The sequence below is a fragment of the Archocentrus centrarchus genome, chromosome 13, assembly GCF_007364275.1.
Source record: "Archocentrus centrarchus isolate MPI-CPG fArcCen1 chromosome 13, fArcCen1, whole genome shotgun sequence".
In the NCBI taxonomy this organism is placed as follows: Eukaryota; Metazoa; Chordata; class Actinopteri; order Cichliformes; family Cichlidae; genus Archocentrus; species Archocentrus centrarchus.
Window position 1 is genome coordinate 22875408 of NC_044358.1, and position 15234 is coordinate 22890641.

The 15234-nt window shown below is 39.4% G+C and overlaps 1 protein-coding gene across 1 annotated transcript in view; it reads right to left on the minus strand.

Moving 5' to 3' along the window:
- Positions 1 to 842: 842 nt before the first annotated feature.
- Positions 843 to 15234, minus strand: part of LOC115790657 (muscleblind-like protein 1) — a 64803-nt gene continuing 50411 nt past the window's right edge. Inside the window, 10 exon segments of the mRNA XM_030744527.1 lie at positions 843 to 4558; positions 5713 to 5782; positions 6097 to 6188; positions 7048 to 7083; positions 9292 to 9445; positions 10304 to 10358; positions 11762 to 11862; positions 11864 to 12001; positions 14857 to 14999; positions 15002 to 15080. Coding sequence (XP_030600387.1) covers positions 5726 to 5782; positions 6097 to 6188; positions 7048 to 7083; positions 9292 to 9445; positions 10304 to 10358; positions 11762 to 11862; positions 11864 to 12001; positions 14857 to 14999; positions 15002 to 15080 — 855 coding nt within the window. The 3' untranslated portion in view covers positions 843 to 4558; positions 5713 to 5725.

A 15234-nucleotide genomic window follows, 5' to 3' on the forward strand; every position in this document is an offset into this window, starting at 1 on the left:
AACCAGAAGAATCAATTCACAGAGAGATGGTGCCCTCTGGTGGTTGTACAGTGAATCCACTTTTGAATGAGCAGCACGGTTCAGCTTATGTTGGGTCTCTGCAAGAAGAAACAGCCCACACCAAAAAGCCCCAGAGAACTTGTGAACCATGCAAAATGCGCTAACAAAACTTTATAGATGTGTAGTTAAAAATACAAAGAAAACTGCTAAAGAGATCTTTTTCAGATAATGTGGGATAACAAAAAACACCCATGTTAGAGAACTCTGGGTCAGTTTAAGTACTAAAATGCTGACATAAAGCTGTACAAACGTTCTATTTAATTAAAGTATCACGTCAGGAAATCCAAGCTATTCCTCACTCTAATTACACAGCTCCCTTGTTAAAAGACTGCAGCTATCGGTTACTGCATCTCTATCTCAATTAAAATCTTTTCTCTTAATTGGCAATTTTAGTGGGTAGGACAAACTGATCCATCATGTAAAGAGATAGTTTAAACAAGAGTTTGATGAATACAATATAAGATATATATACAGACTGGACTAAAGTTTTTATATATAAAATTACACATATATGTGGATACAAAAATATTTAACTGTACACGGTAAAAGCTGCTGATGGTTGTGTGTTTAGAATATGTGTTAAATTGCTTGTGCTGGTTTGTGTTGTGAAACAGAAGCGTTTAAATGAACAAGAACAGGTAATAAAAGTCAAAGCCTGCAACTCATTAGCTTTAGCTTAGCACGAAGACTGGAAACAGCTAGACGTTCTCAAGGAAAACAAAATCAGCCCAGATCAACCTTAAGCTCAAATGAACAGACACAAATTCTCCTTTACTTGAGTTAATTTGTAAATTTTTATTACTTTTTATTCATTAACAGCAAGAATCAAATATAGCAATGCAGGCCCCATGAATAATATGGGTCATGTACTTTTCTCTTACTGCACACATCCATCAGTGTTGGCACAGCACACCACAAGTTATATTAACTAACTCCATGACTTGAATTATTGCATGATGCTGTAGTTAATAAAACCAAGGCAAACACAATCCTATGAGCTCCAGAACATACCACTCACCACCTCCTTATCATTTCTGGTTTCTTCTCATATTTCATTCTTGTGATTGGATTTTTATGGCTTTAGACTGTTGCAATCAATGGTTTTCTCTACACACGCTTTCCAGATGAGGTGGCTGGTATGCAAACATGACACATCGTTCCAGGGGGCGCCGCAACAGTAAAACAAGCAGAAACAAACTGCAGCAGAAGACAGAGTACATCATCTTAGCACTACAAGCAGAGAAAACAAACAACAACCAAAAAAAGTTCAGTTTACATTTTATCATAAATGTAAGCACGCGTGCTCATAGAAGATGAGAGATGACTAAGAGGATCAGGACAAAATTTCAAACTGGTTAATAACCAAACTACGAAGCAATATTTCAAACTGGTTATTCTTAAATTCTGACCTGATGTTGAACGACGGTCCTGTTGGGTCAGTTTCATCTACTAGAAGCACAGCTTACATAAACATAAAGAACATACTTATAGCTATGGTGTGTGTGTTGCATGTATTTAAACTCTCCAAGTGGTTGAAACTTAGTGAGTATATTCTCAGGAATCTTTTTTTTAAATAAACCACTATTCTATTTTTATATTATTTATATATTTTATTCCATTACATTGATAGAATATTGTATACTGTAAATACAACTTTCTGTGTAAATGTTTTCTTAATCAATGATACTGTTGTTGTGATTTTTTTTTAAACTGTATATGTATTTTCCTTTAACATGCATTCCTCTCTGAGTACAGTAAAGAGACAGGACGGGTTGTGATTGGTTGGGCCTGGGCGGGCGTGGCCATGACACACACCTGTCAGTACAGGCAGGTTGGGGCACCAGACAAACCCAGTCAGGCCCTTACACTGGAGGGTAGTGGACACCTCCTCCGGAAGGTTACCTGGCAAACTACAAGCTGCTGACAAAAAAGAAGAGCAACACTTGGCCTTTTCTGAAAGGGGTAGGAGAGTGAGAACTCAGTGCCCTTTTGATGCAAGCAATTTTGTTCAGCCTTTCATAAGATTTTTTTTTTGTTATCCTAGCAAATTCCTTGTCTTTATAGACATTATTTTTTTTTATTCAAAATAAGATCTCAATATACATGATTCTCTCTTTTTTGACTATGTACAGAAGTGCAAAAAAGTCAACCTTTATCACCTTTATCACCTCAAGATTCCCCACCCCACCCTTGTTGTTTGCAGTTGGCTGAGCAGGAAACGAGCGTTCAGCCTCGGCTCCCCACTCACCACGTTCACCTGACCCCGCCAGCAACGCCCCAAAAGTGATCAAATATGCAGCTTGTTTTCCAACATGGCCCAATTTCCAGGGAGAGTAAAAACATTAAAACAATAGTTACTATTTGAATGGATACAGTAGAAAATAACATCTTTACTCTAACATCTAAGAACTAGATTTTTATAATAGTCTTTTTTTTCTTATATGACTAGTTACAAACCTTACAATCATTAAAATATTACTCGGTTATTGGCGACGGTTGCCACAATGGCAACTTCAGCCTCTCTGTTCTATTATTTCATTACTGTTAGATACTCATATAAAACATCTTTGTTCAAAGAAGACAAAAAAGACTAGCGAAATGAACCATATGCATACAGTTCAACAATATGCATAACGTAGAAAATATTGAGTTTACAATCATAATCATACTAAAATTAACATTGCATGGAATTTCAGGGAACTGTGTATGAGGAACACACAAACACACACACTGTACCTTATATTCCTTATAAGAAGATAAATATAATAAGCCAAACTGAAATCAGAACTAATATATAATTAAAAAAAATCATCCAAACAAAGTAAAGTAAAACACTCGTCGTCGTCTAAGAAAGAAAACCACAAGAGCGTTAAGAAAACACTGACAAAAAAGTGACACTTACATAGTGCTCTCTGTGTGTTAATATGGCGTGGATTAGGCAACTGGATGGTTCAAAATGGCATGTTGCATTGTGCTGACCCGATAATACATTCTAAGGCTTTGGATGAGTTATACAATCGTTTAGATTCTTGTCACTTTCCCTGTACTATCCACCAATTAAATATGCCTGAAGAACACCCAGAATACAACAAAAAGGAGTTCTAGAGATCTACCCCAAACACTCAATCCTTCTTTGGGCTGCTTTTTTTCTTTTTTTTTAAATTTAGCCCCACTAGTCTATCCACAACACCTAATAACAGTGACACAAAGAGACTTGGCTGACTATCTGAAAGAAAGAAAAAAAAAACAGTTCTCAGGTAGACGTAAAAACAAATACTTTTAAATATGTCTGACTTTATATACACTACACTGAATTTACTTTAACCTGTCCTAAAATATGAATAACGATACCAATGAAAAACAAATCAGGTCATACATATTCATCACCAGTTGCACTGTATATTTTGACTTCTGTCTCACAGCAGTGTGGACATCACCTGGTCACCCTGTGGTTTCATCATAACATCTTTATCACTGAGAGAGCTTCTTTGGTCTCTCACCCAGGCCGAGATCTCACAGTCAACTTTTAGAGTCATCGGGCTTAATGGCCATGGAGAGATCTGAGTACAAATCAAGTCATTTTATGTCTAAACAGCTGACATCAACAAAGTTGAAAAAATCAAATCAAAAGCCACTGATTTAGTAGAAGATTTATGTAAAGCCGACAGTCTGGGGAAGGTAATCTAATCAGCAGTGGTGCTCTTAGGAATCACAGACAATGACAGGTTATGACGTTGGACACTACATGCTGTCCAAAAAGAGAAAACAGACGTATTAAAGGGAACTGTTGAGTTGCAACACTTTGTAACACTGCTTAAATACCATTCATGTAGTTTGAGATGTATGGCACTTTACAGGGATGCCTGCAACATTAAAGACATGTGCTTAAGAGATAGAAAGGTAGGCTACAAAGGTTTGAAAGACACCTCACAGACATTCAGTTGCTCTTTTGCCTCTGAGTGCACTCATGTAATTTCCCTTATATCTGGCTTAACAAAATAAAATCATTAACAAAATCATTGTGCATGCATATGTGATTCAGTCAGATTATTTGTTTCTTTTTCCTCAAACCAAATACGAGGTGCACCTTTGTGTAAACAAATGAACACATTAAGGTCAAAGACCAACAACCGATGAAAAAACACACACAACAAAAGTCGTGATTCTTGGTCAACACGTACCGTTTCAGTCGACTTCTTCAGCGACTGCTCCACACATTTACCTTATGTTAACATTCAAAGTGTGTCTGGTGAATAAAGGTTAGTTGCCTCTACAGAACGAAAGGCAGTCTTTGATGCAATGTTGTTCTTTTCTCTTGTTGTGTAATAGTGTGCATGAAGTACACATGAAAACGGTTCCAACAAACTGTGCCTCCTATGTTAACATGCAGATTTATTCCAAACCAGTTCAGATTTGGTTTTCCACTTCGCTCCTGGTGTTACGGGCATGAAGGGTGACCACTAATCTTGGACTTGACCACAGCACGCTCCAGTTCCATCTGGAGAGAAGTGCATGAAATACAGGCGGTCAGATTCTATCGAAGCTCGTGAGTTTCTTATTAAGTTAAAATCAGAGTTCAGTCAGAGAAGAATGCCTCCGTGGAGGCCAATCCATGACTGATAGTGTTCCATTGTGTGTTTTTGTATCCACGTATGCGTTTACTGTAATGTGTGTGTTTGGGGATCACTGTCATTCTGAAAAATGAAGCCGCTGCCAATCAGATGCTTTCCAACAAGGTATGACATGCTGGGTCAAAATCTGACAGTACTTTTCTGCATTCATAATTCCATCAATTGTGACAAGAGCTCCAAAACCACTGGCTGAAATGGCACAAGACATTTGCCACAATATTGTAATTATAATTATATGGGAAAGATAAAAGCAAACTAAAAGCTCAGTGAAGATCTGTGAGAGGAGCCGAACTCAGGACTTAATATTTCCTGCAGTGCTACTGAACACCGACAGAACTCATGAGCCACAGCATTGTCCAATATGAATTTATTTCTTAGAAGTACAAACTGGGCTTTAACAAGAAATGTTGAGGTTGCTTTAAAAAAACAATTATTATTATTGTTTATTTTATTATTTTTTTTATATTACTGTATCTTGTAATAGTTTGTATCAATAACTCTATAATACATACACACAGTAGTTTTATATTCTACTCTACTAAAAAAACTAAGATATTTACAGCTGTATTTAAAAAATACTATTATAAAAATAATATACAAATGATAAAGTACTATAATACTAACTTTCTAATCTTGTTTTTAAGGAAAACAAAGAAGGTTAGAAAGTATGCAAACTCAGTGTGGCTGAAATCAGTTTCATCTTGTTAAGCTGTTTGATGACTATGAGATGAACGTCATCAGTGGGGAATCAGCTTTTACTCTTTGATAGTTTGCAAGGTAAGCTTATATGATATTCCTGCCACCATGTAGCTGCTGGGATGTACAAGCAACATGAATGTGAACAATTTTATTTAGCAAAAAATGATAAATTATTCTACACAGGTACATGAAGCACATTAAATATAGAAAGTAGTTTTTGCAACTCTGTCGCATGAAAGTTTTGGAGGGTTTTTTTGGGTGAAAAGTTTCAGAATGTATTGTTCAAATGCATTGTGTGAGATGCTGGAGGTGCAGTACATACCATTCTGAGACTCCTACATCTGGGTCACATACTTGTGACTAGTCAGATGGTCTGCAGATATTATTGGAATCTGATTGGAAGGAGAGAAGACAAGAGGAGGAAGGGGAAATAGGAAGACAGGGGAAAATAAACAGGGGTCCACTGCAATGAGGACAAAACACACTGGATCCACAACCACTAATAAAGATAATCATAGTGATTATGTCTATAATCACAAATTCACAGGTTCAGAAATAACTAGCTGAGAGGTGAGCCTTGTGCACAATTCATGCATTTTTCATTTCCTTTCATTCATTCACACTGGAATCACAAGATTAAAAGAGAAAAAGTCAGAGGTGATAGCAGAAGTGAAAGACTGTGAAAGAAGGCAGAAGAGGAGCAAACCTGATTGGCTGTTGCTGTTGCAAAGGGAACACTTGTGGCAGATGTGGTGGCTGCAGACACAGTGGCTGGGGTAGCACCGTGCATCATGGGTACTTGGAGGGGAAAGATCACACAGGCAGTTGAACCAGAGCAGATTTAAAGCTTTTAATGCTTTACACTTCATTTTTATGTCCGTGTATAGAATGCTTATAAACATGAGAAATAAAAGTTTTAAATAGCTTAAACTGTATTGCCTATTTCTAGTGATCTTTAACATTCTTCTGGCTACAAATATCCCACCAATTTGTGTAACATCTTAGCAACACACCTGCTGTGAAGGAAGAGAAAGAAACATCAGGGAAATTATTTAGAGAGCAAGGCAGCTAATGGGAAATTTGACAAGCATATAATATCAGGTGGGAACATGTTATTTCTTGGCGGGGGGCATTAAAATATTAATAAGATAGTTCAATAAGTTTTGCTACAATTACAGTATAATTACTATTGCAGAAACTTTACACAACAACTTCCATCCTTTCTTCCACTGTGATTAATAAATCCTCATGTTTATATGGCATTTATAACCAGACAGTATAATGAGGTGCTCAAGAGGTTAGAGAGCTTGAAATGTAAGTATAATAAAGCAGGGGTCGGGGGGATTTTGAACTGCAACAAGCATTAGGTGACAGACAGATCTGTGGCAGAGCAAAAAAGGACTTCATCAAATACCTCAAAGATCTATCATACAGAATATTAAAACACATAATGTCCAATTGAAACTACACAAGTAAATTCAAAATCAAAATTTGCTATTTACATTTTAATAGCCTGTGTTGAAAAGACACTGCACACCATTTTGAGTACATTTCAAAGTCTAAATTAAAAAAAGTGCTCACTTTATGTGATGAGTTCAATGAAAGAGAGCGACTAAAATGGGCTCAAAGATAATCAGTAAGGAAAGCTGGCACCTACCAACACTTGTTGCAGGTGTCATGCACAATATCGAGCCTGCCCATCATGCATTGCAACAGGGAGTGGAGTGAATAGGGGAGAAGAAATCAGCAAAATGTATTACAAGTGTTACAAAGTCAGACAATATTGGATTTATTCTGGATGTAAACAAGCCACTCTTTAATAGAGTGGCTATAGCTTATTAAATAACAGCATCGGTTATTAATAATTACATAGCTTGCAGTTGCTGTAATCACACATACTGCATGTTTAAGAAAGCATATGCATGAGAGCTTTGAGTGGGAAGACGTGTGAAAATCTGGAAACAAAACAAAACAAGACTTGCTGGCCATCCCCAGTTTCCTGTTCAACTGATCCATTAAAGTGAAGGACAAATTAAACACTATCCCTATTCCAATTTTCCCATCAGAGCCGTGGCAGCTGTTTGTACTGTAAAAGGTTTGAATGACCTGCTTTTTAATCCCTCAAAACAGTGCAGCTGTAGTGATGTGACAGTCCAATAGTGTGGGACATACGAGGATCTGAGTATCTGAATCCTTCACAGAGGGGAATCGATGGCAGGCTATTCTTAGGCTGTCAGAGGAGAATATGGGGCACAGTGTAAGATGACTATGCAGTGCCCAAAGATGAGCAGTTCATAAGAGCTGTGTGTGTGTGTGTGTGTGTGTGTGTGTGTGTGTGTGGTGTGTGTGTGTGTGTGTGTGTGTGTGTGTGTGTGTGTGTGGTGTGTGTGTGCGCGTGTGTGTGTGTGTGTGTGTGTGTGTGTGTGCGTGTGCATTTTGTATATGCACACATACCTTGGGTGTAATTTGCACTGGTATAGAATGAAGTGCCTCTCAGATGTCCTGTATAGTTTTGCCCCATTTTTCAGAGTTTCCATTCAGTTAACTAAGTCTGGCAGTTTCTCATCCTGTTCCTGCACTGGTTCATGTAACTTTACATACATGAATCAGTTTTATAATGTTCATATACTCGTTTATATAGTAATACTACTATTGCCTGCCTGCCTACCTGGCTACATTTTATATATATATATGAAAAAAAAAAAACAAACTCTGACATTATTTCTCTTCCCACTTGTAACACCAAAGTTACACCCATGCAACACATGTACACTATATTGCCAAAAGCATTCACTCACTCATCCAAAGCACTGAATTCAGGTGTTTTCAATTATTTCATGGCCACAGGTGTAGAAAGCAAGCACCTAGGTACGCAGACTGCTTCTACAAACACTTGTGAAAGAATGGGTCGCTCTCAGGAGCTCAGTGAATTCCAGCGTGGTACTGTGATAGGATGCCACAAGTCCAGTTGTGAAATTTCTTCACTACTAAATATTCCACAGTCAACTGTTAGTGCTATTATAACAAAGTGGAAGCAACAACAGCAACTCAGTCACAAAGTGGTAGGTCACGTAAAATCACAGACCAGGGTCAGCGGATGCGGAATTGCAGGGTGCGCAGAGGTCACCGACTTCTGCAGAGTCAATCACTACAGACCTCCAATTTCACGTGGCCTTCAGATTAGCTCAATAACAGTGTGTAGAGAGCTTGATGGAATGGGTTTCCATGGCCGAGGGCAAAAGCATGGGATGCAGTAGTGTAAAGCATGCCGCCCCCTGGACTTGAGAGCCGTGGAGACGTTTTTTCTGGAATGCCGAATCACACTTCTCCATCTGGCCAATCCGATGGGGACCATTTCATGCTCCCAGCTTTGTGGGAACAGTTTGTGGATGGCCTCTTACTGTTCCAAAATGGCCCATAAAAGATATGGATGAGCGAGTTTGGTATCGAAGAACTTGACTGGCCTGCCACAGTGTCCTGACCTCAACCTGATAGAACACCTTAGGGATGAATTAGAGTGGAGACTGCGAGCCAGGCCACCTCATCCAACATCGTATCTGACCTCAAAATGCGCTTCTGGAAGAATGGTCAAAATCACCCATAAAACACATTTCTAAACCTTGTGGAAAGCCTTCCCAGAAGAGCTGATAGCTGATATAGCTGCAAAGGGTGGGCCGACATCATATTAAACCGTTGGATTAAGAAATGGATATCACTCAAGTTCATATGCGTGTGAAGGCAGACAAGTGAATACCTTGGCAATATAGTGTATGTGCAATACTGTGCAATTTTTTTTTCCATCATTTCACATATTCAGCCAGTTACGTCTGATTCCAAACCATAATCAAGGAGTGCTTGAACATGAACAGGATAACTGCCACAATGAAGACTCGGGCTTAACCTGATGGTATGAAGGCAGCCTGTTGCTGAAACTGCATGTTGGCCAGGCGCCCTGTTGGTACGGGAAATACACCAGCATGAACATAGTGGTGGCACCGTTGGCTTTTTTCAAGTGCAGGTCTCTTTGGTAAAGGAGGCAAGACGGGAGGGAGCCCCTGAAGAGGGACAACATCAAAACAAAAGGATGGGAGTGAGGGAAATCAAAGAATGGTAGCAGTGACATTCAAGACAGACAGAAGAAAGAAAATTCATTAGAAGATTAAATTGCCCATCAAAACAGCTATCAATATATTGGCAAGCAAGCGGTGGACTACATTACTTCTGTCAGAGCAGGCTGGCAGATGTGCTAGCTGACAAAATGTGTGACATATATCTAGTGACAAGCACACAAGTCCTCAAGATATTGCTGTAAACCTTTTTTTTTTAACATGATTTTGAATAATACAGTACATACAATCATTATTTTGCTGGCTGAGGCAAAACAAAATTTTTCTGTAAAGAGAACTTAGCAACTTTTTAATATAAGTCGATGCACTGACTGTTGGACCATCAATGGAAATGAAGTAGTTAGGAAAGCTGCGCTGCCAGCTCCATGATAATAGTAAACTATAAGCTTGCTAAGACTGTCATGACACCTCTTTAACAATTACACATGCAATGTGGGAAATGACAAATACATGCAAAGGCTACCATAACTTATATAACCAATAAAATATTGCACTTCATGCTTCCAGTGAACTGCTTTTTGAGATTCACTTAAGGTGATGAACTGAACATCGGAAAAAATATGGCCGTATTTTCCAGTTATTTCCAGCCCGTGACTTTTTTTCTTCCTTGATGTGATTGGAAAGGGCAATTTATCAACTTTTTTTTTTTATCCTAGAAAACTAAAGGTTATAATCAGTTCATCACCCTTCAGTGTTTCCTCAGTTTAGTTAATTAAATACACAGCTTAAAACTATATCTATCACATCACAGCAGCATGCCAAGCTAAAGGTGAAAGGTCATAGTACCAGATCAAAAGTTGCGTCGAGGGGTCGCTTCAGTGATTTGACAGCCGACCTGAGTCTTAATTAGCAGGCAGCGAGCACATGATGCAATGGGCCAATGGGTTCAAGCGCATTAACATAAACCAGCAAAGCGAAGGTGCACTCATGGGGGCAGCAGTGCAGTGTGGGTTGGTGAGAAAAAAATAAACAAAAAAAACAAACAAACAAACAAACAAAAAAAAACGAATCATTGGAATGCAATAAACAACAATTACAAGACTTGTGCATGCACATTAATGGCTTCAGGTTACTGAAAAAGAATTCGGCCCTTGGCAAACTTTAGTTATTTTTCATGAATATGAAAAATTGGAAAAGTGTTCCGGTCCAGAAATGATTATTAGTCAATGAAAAAGCTTTAAATTCAAATCCATTAATTTGAAATAGACTATGAATTTTATCTAATATGATCCTGCCCTCTGCTCCAGATACTCTGCTTTCTTAAAGCTTTTGGTGACTGGGCTGAAACAAATTCCCCATAATGGCATATTATCCTGATCCTGACCCTGGTCCTAGGCCAGTTTTAGGTAATGGTAATGTAATATTAATAATACATTGTGCCTATAGATTTATCCTAACTGTCATTTTACACCCTATACAAGCAAATACAGGAAGTTTACCACATTTTATATGGTAAAGATAAGACTGGACATGAATGCTCTAATGTAAATGGCAGGCCTGCTCAAATTGTACTTAATTTATAGAAATAAAGAAATGTGAAATGTTAACTGAAATCAAGTTGACCCTTATTTGTGAATTACCTGATGCACAATGTCATCTACTGTACAGTGCTTGGCAGAGCATGACCCTTTTCTGTCTCTTTACAGAAACCAATCACTGCATTGCGGAAACAAAATCAAAATAAGCTGCAGTCTGCACAGTTGTCTTCTCAGCAAAAAAATTTAACACACCTATTGACTGTGAAAAGCAAAATGTAAAACTAACAAAGCAGCAAACAAGGAGGAGCAGGGGAGGGGGAGCAGAAGGCTCAGTCACATACTAGCATGATTACTACTGCTGCTAATAAAGCACACATTGACACAAGATACATCTGTATCTTTTTAGGGCATACTGAGTCAGAGCTGCAGAGGCACAATGGAGACTAAAGGTTGAGTAAAAGCAAAGGCTAAAAGGTGCTGGCTCAAGCAACTCTGTCAATACATAGAAAATTATCTCAGCTACGAGTATCTGAGGTGTGATATCTGTGCTCTAAATTCAAATAGAATTACCAGGTCCTGTTTATTGTAAAATTAAGCCTGGCTTATCCACTTTCTTTTAAAAAAAAAATAAAATCTAAACATTTTAAAACTGTAAAGTGCATTACATTTCATTTTAATTGTTAGCAATGGGTTGTGATATTATAATACATTTCATGTTTCTTAGATTCAGCTGCCTTTGGTGGTGTAACGGTGTACAGATACCTACCATGGCTGCGCGGCTGCAGCCTGGTTGACTTGGTGTTGGGCGGCTTTGATTTTGGCCTGCAGGTGAGCCGGAGGGTGAAAATACTTGCACTTCTCCCTCGAGCGAGCGGCCCTTTATGTAGTCCATACAAACAGTGACTGTGTTGTCGTTGGTGTCGATCATGGTGCTATCTGCAGGATGGGCAAAGCGACAGTCGTTTTCCCCACGTGTGCAGTTACCCCGCTGATATTCCCGGCATACCTGAGGCAACAGTAAGAATTTGATCATAAACCTAACACACACACACACACACACACACAACACACAGACAGTCTTGCACACACAGTTGCACACACCAGTTACAAAGTTACTGGTGAGTTTGCCTCGTGATAAAGTAATCAATCTGCTCAGTCATTTCAGAACTTCACAGTCACTTTATCAGACAAGGTAACCGATCTTAATGATGGGTTCAGCCATTAATGTTGATTGATAAGCAGAACAGATCCTAACCAGCGTTACAAGCCTCATTAATCATACAGTATTCATCCATTATTCAAATGAGACGTGTTGTTGTTCTTCCCGTGTGTGGACAGAAGGGGGCAGCACCTGCATGAACAACTGGGAAAATAACTGCTTCTGTGTATATTACAGGATCAATGAGGCTCATGGGAATATGAAATGGTTACCCTCAACGGAGGCTGTAGCTGACGTAATCATCAGCCCGCTGGCACACAGTAGCAAACACATACGCGCACAACAAGGTGGGTGTGCATGCATATTATAGGGCAGCATTTTTTTTTTCTTTTCATTTTTTTTCACACTTAGAGAGCCTTGTGATAACTTCAGATCCCTGTCTGCTCACCATCAGACTCTTGAGTCTGAACTGCATTCAAGATCCAATCCTCCACCAAAAGAATGCAATTTCATGGTGCATTGTATTGATCTATCAGTTACTGTGATAGAACAAGCCATTTACCAAGTCTGTTTTCCAGTCTCCCTGTCTGCGTGCATAAAGGATTTGATTTGTGGTGGACCGGCTGCCAGACAAAAGGCCACCAGCACCGTTATCTGCAAACTGCTCTGTCTCCAGTCATGACAGCTCATCATCCACATTCACTGACTGCTGTGAGTGATGGTGTTTCTCTCTTTGTCTGTCTCTTGTTCTCGTAGGTACCGCTCTCTTATTCAAATATGTATTCTTACATGTGCCACACCACCCCACCACTGCTAACTACTACTACTGTTGCTGGTCTTATTTTTAAAAAGGTGAGACTGCCTTGTTGTCAGGCAGATGTTGTAGAGGCGGGTGAGGGAGGGCGGAAACTTGGAAGAGAAGGAAAATCTAAGCGTGGTTGACGAATATAGAATAAAAGAGATGATAGATGGGGATCGAGGGGAGAGTGAAAGCCTTTGGTGATGAGGTGTATGTGGCTGCCATAGAAAAAAAAACAGAAGGGGACTGAATGACAGGAGTTTGATTTTCTCAGGACCAGATGTGGACTAGTGTGTTTGTCCTTTACAGTGATAAATTATTTAGGAAAAGGTAAACCACTGAAGGTGCTTAGTTTGAACAAACAAATAAAGGGTCTGATAATCATATTTCCTGTCCCTATGGTAACTATCCCCCGAGCCACTTACATCACCATGGTTGCAGGTAAGCAACATATGACTTTATGCATGCTGAGAATGTTGCAGTATACCGTATACGAGGACGAGACAGAAGAGACTTCTGGAGAATATTTTCTCAGGAAAACTGTCTGGGGCATTGTCTTCTAAAATAGGAATTTCTCACAGCCTCAAGAAACCAGACTGTAACATATCTAGTGAGCGGTATGTGTGCTGCTCCACAGAATTCCAGCTATGTTTACTTTGAATGACACGCACTGGAAACTGAAATATGACTGGCCCCTTTCTCTAAGATATTTTTAGCAAACCTAGTTCCTTTCAAATTAAGAAACTAGGATATGGATCAAAAAGCTTTCATGCAGCCTGACCACCACAAATACTGTGACCAATAGGCCTCTATATCTAGAAGGAAAACAGTGGAATGAGCAGAGTATTATTGCATTTGGTTAATAAATATTTCATATCCTCTTGTTATTGATCTGTTGCAGGACAAATTGTTTTAATCTGAATCAAGAGCTGCATGCTCTCCTACTAACAACATCTTGCCTCCACTTATCCTCAACCTCTGTGACATGACTTTTCTAACTCCTCTAGAAATTCAGTCAGTGCCCTTTTCCTTTGTTTCTGGTATTTCTGTCTCTGCCTGCTCCAGTCCCTCCCCTGATGACCACAACAGGTCTACAAATTGATTTCCTATCTTCCACCTCCATCTCTCTTTCCTGTCAGTGACCCATTTCCTTGCTCTGCATGTTGTCCACTCATTCGCTTGGTCCAGAGACTTACCCAGCCCCTCACCCCATTAATTACCCAGCTACCACATTACATCTTAAATGTAACCTTCCTACATTCTTGCACGCCTCCTGCCTGCCTCCAACGATTTCTCCATTATTCCGCTGCCACTGTTTCTCGGGTGGGGCTACATAATGGATGAGATTGACTTACTGTCCAATTAATGATTATCTGAACACAGCGGAGGAGGGGGTGCTCATCGGGTTTCAAATAACTAATTTCTTCCGAGAAGAAGTAAAGATTTTTCTGAAAATGACATATGTAGATTATAACTTGAGCTTGTGCCAGACAAAGTTATCTCCTTCATATTGATAGAGCCGGCACTGGTAATGTTGTAGATACTTCATTAACATCTCTTTCTCTTGCTCAAGTCTGAGTAATAACTGTATTATGGTAATGGGATGTAGTTGCTGTAACAGTGTACATACACAAGTCCTACAAGTCTGTAAACAAAAACTGTTAAGACTTCCCAACCCATTTCTTTAATATTCAGCAGACACAGCCCACATCTGAAAAGCCACACGCTGCAAAAGTGTGAAAAAGGTACTTGCTGGGTGCAGCATTTACTAGGGTTGGTTAATCTTTTATAATCTGGGAGTGGCAAGGAAATCACAAAATACTTATGCAAATCCTCCTGATGTGGTTATATTTTTTTTCCCACTTATTCTTGTGACTGCGTGGCAAATGTTTGTGTTCCTCACCTCCAGTCTGTCTGTCCTCATGAGTTTCTGCGCAGCAGCAGCGGCAGCAGCAGCAGCAGGTATAGGAACGCTGGGGTTGCTGGTGACCAATACAGGGGCACTGGGCAAGATGTCAGTGGGCATCAGGCCGGGCGACACTGGCCAAGGTAGGGGTTAAACGCAGCAGCCGCTGCTGCAGCAGCATTGGCATTGGTTGCAAGGCTGGGTGTGACTGAAAACATGGGCTGAGGACACATGCGAAATAAGAGAGTTGGTCAAAGCTGATCCACAATGACTTCTCACAGTCGATATATAAAGATACTGAATATTCAATTACATCTTCCACGCATGATGCCATCATTTTTACTCTTATTCATATTACCCCTGGTAGATATATAG